Here is an 8,746-nt window from a genome sequence, read left to right on the forward strand (position 1 = left end):
GTCAGTAACAACCGGGAAAATTATACTCATCCCTTTCTTTTGGGTGCTCGTACTAGTGTAAGACAAAGATAGTATGATTATCTCTATGTTTGAAATAAGACAGTCCTTTGACAAACTATAGTTGGTCAAGCAAATCTTGTCAATAGAACATGGCGCGAAATTCTAATTGTCTATGGGACAATGTCCCTTTTCTTTTTAATTAGCCGCTTTTTTCTACGGACGGAATGGCTTGACAGACTATACTTATCCCTTTCTTTTGGGTGTTACCATGGAGACCATAGGTGTTACGCTGTTACGCTAGTAGTATTAAGACAAGGCCACACAGGTAGACAGTAGTATTCTCTCCGAATCGAAGGGATGTCTTCCCATAAATAAAATGTGAATATCGCGCCTTTTTTCTATAGTTTGTCAAGGGACTGTCTTATTTCGGGCGTAGACGGAAAGAGTCATACTGTCTTTGTCTTGCACTGGTGCTGGCGCCCAGAAGAAAGGGATGTGTATAGTTTTCTTTGTTCTTATTTACTGACAAGATTTGCTTGACCAACTATACCTGACAAACTGGGTTGCCAGAGTATAATTTCATTTATGTTGTTTCTGATACTATACAATAATATACTCTGGCAAATTTGCCGCCTTTTCCTACTGACAAAAATGGTTTGCCAAACTATAATAGGTAATATTATTTTAGTTTTAGGTTTATATTTTACGTAATGTTTTTGTATTAATGGAAACACATAATGTCACTTTCATTAATTTAGTACTAAACATAAATCTGCAATTTCAGAAATACATGTAATCCATACGCGGAGAATACGGCATAAAGTAAGCGCAATCATCGTCTTTATCACACGTTTCACAATATTCTTGCCCGGCAAGACCCTGCCGTTCTTCCGGACATTCTGACGAAGAGCGTGGACCGTTGCGGGCCCTTGCTGTAGTTATAACTCTTGCTCCTGTCTTTTCAGATGGCATTTGGTGTTCAAGAATTGGTTCTCGTTCTTTAAAAGATTGCTCAGCAAACTCTCTGACAGGATTTTGTTGATTTTCCTGTCCTCTGTAAAATGTTTGAGGTCCTCGACATGGAGATTGATAAACGTGCGAGTTATTTGTCATATTTAACTCGGGAGGAGGCAAAGGAAATGGTCGTATGTCAAGGGCAGAAGCCCGGTACAAAACTGGAAGTTCTTGCGAAAGAGGCGGGGGAAATGCTTCTGATGTCAAAGGTAGACTTCGTCGAAAATCAGGCGGTCTTTGACACCTTGGAGCTGGGAGAGACGTAGACAAAGGGGGTCCTTGAGGTTGAGATTTCACAAATCTTGGATAGGAATTTTGTAACGGAGGTAGAGAATGGCGTCTTAATGCGGAAGCTGAAGGCAAATTGTTTAAACCAATGGGGTTTGGTTCCGAATATCTTCTCTGTTTAGCTGATTGAGCTGGAAATTCCACTTTAGATAATTCACAAATTAGACGATTGGCTGTTAGTAACGGATCTACATCTTCGTTTAACTCATTCTTTAGTGCATCGTTTATTTTCAATTTATAGAGCTCTTGGTTTTCAAAATCTCCTTTGTGATTACTGTATTGTATGAAATCATCTAAAATAGCCCTTTGTGTGTTTTCGCTTAATTCTACCCCTGAATGCTGTGCCATCGGTTCATGGAAACTTGATATTGTATGTTTTAGCTTTTCTTTATAAAGTTCTCGATCTTTTACCTCTTGGACTAAAGGTCTTATTGCTTTAAGTGCATTTATTAGCTGGTATTTCCTCTCGTTTCTACTACGTTGCTCTTCCCAGTAGGCCCGATCATTTGCCAGCTGTGAAAGAATACGTTCTATCTCTAAATTCAAATGGGACTCATATAATCCTTCATTGTTTAACGTATTCGGTCGATAGTTCAACACACTTACAAATCGGAATAATCTTTGTGAAATGAGCTCTTTCGTGCTTTGTACTACATTATGTTCATCACAAACTCCGTATCGCAATGGCAATTGAATACACCAGTTGATTATAGATTTATTAATTAGGAATGTAAGTTGTTCTAACGATGCACCGCAACTACCACATCCACCACAAGATTTGGGATTGCTTGGTTCCGCGATTTGACTTGTATTTCCCTGATTTGTTTTAGACAATACTGCGTCGTCAGATTTTAAGTTGGTCAATGTTTTTTCTACAACAGTGAGGTTTTTTGGTTCGGGTTGTCTTTGGCATTTCCTTGAGTCTGCAGTGGCTTTTAGAAAACACATTAGTAATTCAGCGTATTTGGCTACGTTAGTCTTCTCTTCGGACATTAGGGGCAGTTTTTGTGTCCATTTAATTATTTCCAATCGCATTTTTTCGTCTGCATCACATTCTTCTCTTTTTACAATATCGAACAACAGTTTGCTCAATATAGTCAGTATCTGATCACGTTCCCATACTTTGTTATAATTTGAAGCCTCCTTTAATGGCAATTCGTTTGCCCATATTTCAATTTCACATCTAAGTTTTATATTTTCAATTTCATCAACTATTGCATCTTCAGTAGGAGGATTGGTCGTATATAATGCGCTCATTATATCATTCATCATCTCATCTTTGTCTGCTGGAAAAAGATTTTTATTTTGGACCTCTTCAGATAGCGAACGGACTTCCGCCGCAAGCATTTTTTTGTATTTCATGGAGTGGTAGTCAACAGCATAGTCATAATTTTCTAGAAGCCAAAGCATAACCATCCGCTTTTTGAATAGTTCATAACTGAGATCATACTTAGGAGATCGGTGATGAGGATTAGGTAATGAAGCATCTATAGTATTTTCAAGAGTCTGAACATAATCATCACCAGCAGTTATGTCTCTAATCATAGTCTTTATTTCCATTATTTTATTAACTAAATCAGCTTTTAATTTTTCTTTGTTCTTGTTTATACCTTTATGCTCTGACAAATTCTCTAACTGTGCTTTAATTTCGTTATCCAATATATTTTTAAGCTTTTGATTATCATTATCAAGTCGAGAGTCATCATTAAGGGATCCTAATATTTGGAATATATTTATAGCAGTTCGTTCCTTCTTAGCTTTCGTAGCTTCATTATTTTCTTCTTTTATTGGCAAATTGTTACACCAGTTTTCGATAGCTTCTACCATTTGCTCTCCTGGATCTTTTTGTTTGGGACTGCAAATTTTTGAGTGCTGTCTGCTCCTGAAATAAGATTGTTGTTTTAAGAAATTAGGTTAAAGCACCGTATACATCCATCTCATTATAGAATACCAAAAGACAAAAATATACCCATGGCATAGGGTTTAAAAGTTTTTAAACTCTATCTTAACTTTACTCACAATAACTTACATATAAACATACATTGACCTGGTAAGTCCATGCTCCGAAGTTTCCTTTGGTTGTATTTCCGTCCATTTGATATACTCCAACCCACTCCTCAATTGCGAAATCATCACAGGGACAATTATATCAGCATCTTCCTCAAACTGCAACTGGGATATCCAAGAAGCTATGTAATTATCTAAGTCATCATCAATTTGTGTGTCGTGAGGGTGTCCAGCTTTTCTTTCATCTGCTTCTATTATTTTTTGTAACAGTTCTTGAATCTTATTTTTCCTTCTATGTTCTTCTTCGTTATCTTTTGGTGGTAGTAGTGGGAGAGCGTGTAGCCAGTCATGAATAGTTATATTATATTTAATTTCCATCTTATATTTGAATACAGAATCATCATGTGGTAAGGATATCATTGCTAGAGCCTTCTCTACATCAACACGGGAAGCTGTAGGTTTTGCGAGCAGCAATTTCTTCACATTATCAGCTAACCGACGACGCCATAATATTTTCTTCAGATAATCTTTTGCTAATAAAGTATCATACTTCTTCATATGCTCTGTAATTATTTTACAAAGTTCATCTGTATTTTCCTCATCTTTCCGTAGATTTATAATACGCATATATAGCTGTCCTGCGTAGTGATCTATTTTAAGCTTGTCTTCATCATTAGCAATTGCCGCTTCTTTCTGTAGCATATACGTTGCTATCTGAGTATGTAACCAATTGTAATTCATTTTATTTGGATACTTAATTCTCTCTAATTCTATGTTAGCAATATTTCTTGCTAGAATGTGAACGAATTCTATAGTTTCACGCCCTGGTTTGAGTAAAGGATAGTAAAAAGGTATGTTCTTCAGCCAGTCATGTATTTCGCTAGCTATTTCTAGTTCCTTGCGAAATTCATCAGTATTAAAAGCGTCATTATTGCTGTTAATGTATAGCTCTTCCCTTGATGCTGGACTCAATTTGTATAACTCTCTATATAACATTATTTTTAAAACGCCATTTACAACATCATCGTCTATATTATATCGGCGTATATGTTTGTCAACAAACTCGTTTAGTTTGTCTTCAGTCTCAATATCTTCATTCTGTTTATCAATCCTTTTCTGATAAACTCTGTTCAGTGTCGCATCGTGAGGTAGCTTTACAATCCTATCTTTCAGATTTTCTGCTAACCCATCAACATTTCTTTGCATTTGTGGCTCAATGAAAACTTTTTGTGCTTTGTTGAGTGTCGAAATTTCTTTTTTTCGTACATGGTTTTTAGGAGTTGAGTGAAATGGAGGATCACTCTTTTCTGATAGGTCTTGTTCTGATGTTAATACCAGAAATGAGCTGGAATGACTACGTCCACCATTTTTTGTATAAAGATCTTCATCAAAACAACCTCTTACATTTGTCATCAAAGTTTTGGCCAAACTTGATGATTCAGAATCTGAAAATCCTCCTGATAATTTGAGAATTCGCCGTATTTCTTTAACAACATTACGTTTATTGCTAAGCAAATTTAAATCGTCATAGTTGAATAGAACATTAGTGATTTCATTGATAATTTCATCTTCCGCTTTTTCTCCTAATTGATAATCATTCGAAGAGTTATCTCTTGTAGATTTGTATTCATCGCTAGTTTCATATTTTTCCTCAGAGTCACTTAAAAGTTTTGTTAAATCACCAGCTAATATATTAACATCTTTGTCATGAGGCAATTGCATGTAAGGTGATAGTTCTTCTAAGATATTGACAATTTCTTCTCTCATAATATGTTTCTCGTTGATCCCGGATTCTAGTATTCGTTTTATTTTGTTCATTAGCTTTTTACTTACGGCGCCCTTTTCAGTGGTACTTTCGAGATAATTCTGTGGCAAATTAATTTCATTTTCCATATTATCTTTCCTTTTGATTTTAAAATTATGCCATTTTTTATTAAATGTCTTTATTAATGTGAACAATCTGTCTTCTAGATAGCTTTTAAATTCAAGTTTATCCTGATTAGATTTTGGTTCCCACATAGGCAGTTTTCGTAAACATTTTTCAATTTCACGTTCCACTTTATCATAGTAATCTTCATCATTAATAAATATAAATAGATCATCAATTTTATCTACAAAATCAACAATAATTTGCAATCGTTTTTGCTTAATCTCCTCACTCGTATTTGGAAAAACTGGTATATCATGGAAAAATTTACGAATCACTCCGTTTAGCTGATCACTATATTCTTTTGTTCTTGGTTGATATTCATGAGTTTCACTTTGTTTCATAAGAAAGAATTTGTTTATATCTTCGTGACTCTCAGTCAGTACATTTTCAGTTTTTCGATCACTCTAATCATTTCTTCTTGGTTGGTTTCTACGAGTTTCATTTTGTTTCACAGGATTGGTTATAACTTCGTGAGTTTTATTCAGTTTAGACGTTTTGACATGTAAGCGATCGTCTCGTATCTCAGTCTGATTAGCTTCATTATCGATGTGACCAATATAAGTCAAGTCAGTTTGAGCGGATTGTATTTCAGTAGCTTTTTTAAAAAAAGGAATGAGATCGTTGATGGTAAAACTAGTTTGCACTGAATTGATTCTGGGTTTTCTTTTGTGGGGGTTCATTCGGCGAGTAGATACTCCTATTGATGCCTTTGTTGACGTAGACGATGCTTGGTCAATAGTGTCTTTTCCTGAAAGAATAAACAAAGCTTCTTATATTATTATTTCTTGAAATAAAACTATGAAAACGGATTATATCGCGTATATTGAATTTATAATACATCCCGACGTTTCGAACTCTCCCCGTTCACCCGTTCACCCGTTGACCACGAACGCTGTAAAGAGTTCGAAACGTCGGGATGTATTATAAATTCAATATACGCGATATAATCCGTTTTCATAGTTTTATTTCATGAGTAACTATCGCGGTAACCGAAGACAATATTATTATTTCTTCTTATTAACTATTAAACCAACCGAGTCCCATGACATTGCCCCCAAAATTCTAAATTTGTAACTTTAATGTCGTTATTTGTCTGTTGTCTGGCTTTTAACGTTGTAGTGTCGAAGAAAATTAAAATATAGTTGGTTAAACAAAATTGTCAGTAAATAAGAATAAAAATAACTATACTCATCCTTTTCTTTTAGGTGCTAAGTACTAGTGTAAGACAAAGATAGTATGATTCTGTCTATGTTTGAAATGAGACAGTCCTTTGACAAACTATAAGTACATTTCTTGTTGGTATTCTGTCCTGTTAGTCTCGAGCTGGCTGTTAAGAGCGAGAAAGCGATATCTCTTTCTCGCTCTTACTTATGGGTGCGTGCGATGGTGTGTTACGGTCATTATAGTTAGACTTGTTTGCCACCGTCGTCTTATAAAAAAGTAATTTCGCAGCTTACCTTGAGGTCTGGCCATGGGAGCTGGTCTGGTCTGGCTGGTGAGGGCTGGTCTTGGTGTCTGAAAATAAAATAGATTTTTAGTATCCTACTAAGTACTGTAAAACTACGCAACTAATAGTCCAGTGCCTGCTAAAACTAAATAATATGTGCGACTAAAGGCAACTTGTACAATGGGGTTGGCAACTGTCAAAGGTTTGAAGAGATGGCGCCATCATAGCTTGCCCCTTTTTCTATGAGATTTGGCTTAAAGGGCTGGCATCCAGGGCATTAAAAAACAAAAATTGGACACAATGGGGTTGGCCGGTCGAAATAATTAGCAGATGGCGCCAGCATTGCCCTGTCAGTCCCTAGAATTGTGTCAAAATTTTGTTTTTTTAATGCCCTGGATGCCAGCCTTTTAAGCCAAATCTCATAGAAAAAGGGGCAAGCTATGATGGCGTCATCTCTGCAAACCTTTGACAGTTGCCAACCCCATTCTAGGTATTGACAGGGCAAGCTATGCTGGCGCCATCTGCTAAACACTTCGACCGGCCAACCCCATTTGTCACAAGGTATAAACGCTTCAATTTTGGAACGCCTATCCTATAACATATCTTGAGTTATAATAAATCATTGACTGTTAGTTGGTTGGTTCAACCAAAGATAGATATAACTCCGTAATAGATAGATACAGTCTAAGGAAAAAATGGTTCAACGGTACCTAACTCAAGGACATCTTATAGAACACCCCTAACTTAAGTTTGAATAAGACAGGTTTTATCAATAGGACATAGGACTAAGATGGGAACGGTGGGACCCTCTGATTGGTATTTTTGGACACGTCTTAGCATGAAATAATTGTTCCACTTCCATGAAAATAAAGTTGTGACCCCGGATAAGTATTTTATTTTTTCAAAAGAAATAAGAATTTATTAGTGTATTAAGAGCACTCTTAAGAAGGGCTATCTAAAAATAAAGTTTTTACACGTTTATTTCACGTTTTGATCAACGATAAATGCTATGGAAAAACATCCCACGGAAATCGGTAAGTGGGTCAAAAGCTTCCAAGATTTGACCCAGCACGATTTGACCCTTATTACAAACATACATAGTTACATACATTGCAAGTTAAATAAAAGCTTGTAAAAACCCTCTCTACAGCCATATCTTCGTCAACCGTTTCGCGCGGCGCGTCGTCTTTTATTCCTTCTAACTCCTTACTGCATGTTATACAAAATATTTGTTGAAATTTGTACTTTAGTAGCTGTTAATAGAGTTGAATATCATATCCGCCATATAATTATGGCTTACGCCTTCTCAAACTTGCCAGTCGGCGGCGACCTGGCTGCAGACGGTCGGGGAGGCCTTGTACAGTCGCCATCAGATATATCGGAGCGGCCAGGGTGCTCACAAATATCTGAACACGCACTCTAACGCCCTGACAATAGATAGGCGTGTTCAGATATTTGTGAGCACCTTGGCCGCTCCGATATATCTGATGGCGACTGTACTACATGGAGGCGTCAGTTGAGAAGGAAGCTGGCTCAACCGGACTCGACTGGAAAGAGCTGGAATTAGCCGCTCAAGATGGCGACAAATGGCGAATTCTTCTGCGAGTCCTAACATGAATGCATGAAACTTGCCTGTCCACCGTCGGCCCGGAACGCAGGGCAGCTCAACCGATGATTGTCCAGCCTCTCCTTGATCTTGGAACACAGGTGGGGTCTGCAGGACTGAGGAACACAATAGAAGTATTAAACAATTATGAATTATAACAAAGTCGAAAAAGAGATGGCGGGATGACTTGGACGCATTCTACTCGTATCCGAATTGGTGGGAAAGTAGAAACAACAGGGTCGAGTGGAGGAAACGGGAGGCCTTTGCTCAGCAGTGGGTCACTAAATTAGACTAATAAAAGTAAAAACAAAGTCGGTCCGTCTGTCTAGTAGGTCGATAAAATAGGTGGTTAGCAATGATGGCCACCACTAGCTACCACCAGGGCAAGAGCTAGAGAAGAGTTTAAAAAATCTTCACAACGGATTTTAATGCGATTTTAGATTTCGTACCGACT

General features: G+C 37.1%; 1 protein-coding gene across 1 annotated transcript; it reads right to left on the bottom strand.

Moving 5' to 3' along the window:
* Positions 1–780: 780 nt before the first annotated feature.
* On the bottom strand, positions 781–5,580 carry LOC134752578 (uncharacterized). Its single transcript, XM_063688246.1, has 2 exons — positions 3,350–5,580; positions 781–3,184 (listed from the first exon to the last, which is right to left on the bottom strand). The coding sequence occupies exons 1-2, from the start codon at positions 5,578–5,580 to the stop codon at positions 781–783; spliced, it is 4,635 nt and encodes a 1,544-aa protein (XP_063544316.1).
* Positions 5,581–8,746: the final 3,166 nt, after the last annotated feature.

Source organism: Cydia strobilella, chromosome 25 (genome assembly GCF_947568885.1).
Source record: "Cydia strobilella chromosome 25, ilCydStro3.1, whole genome shotgun sequence".
Lineage (NCBI taxonomy): Eukaryota > Metazoa > Arthropoda > Insecta > Lepidoptera > Tortricidae > Cydia > Cydia strobilella.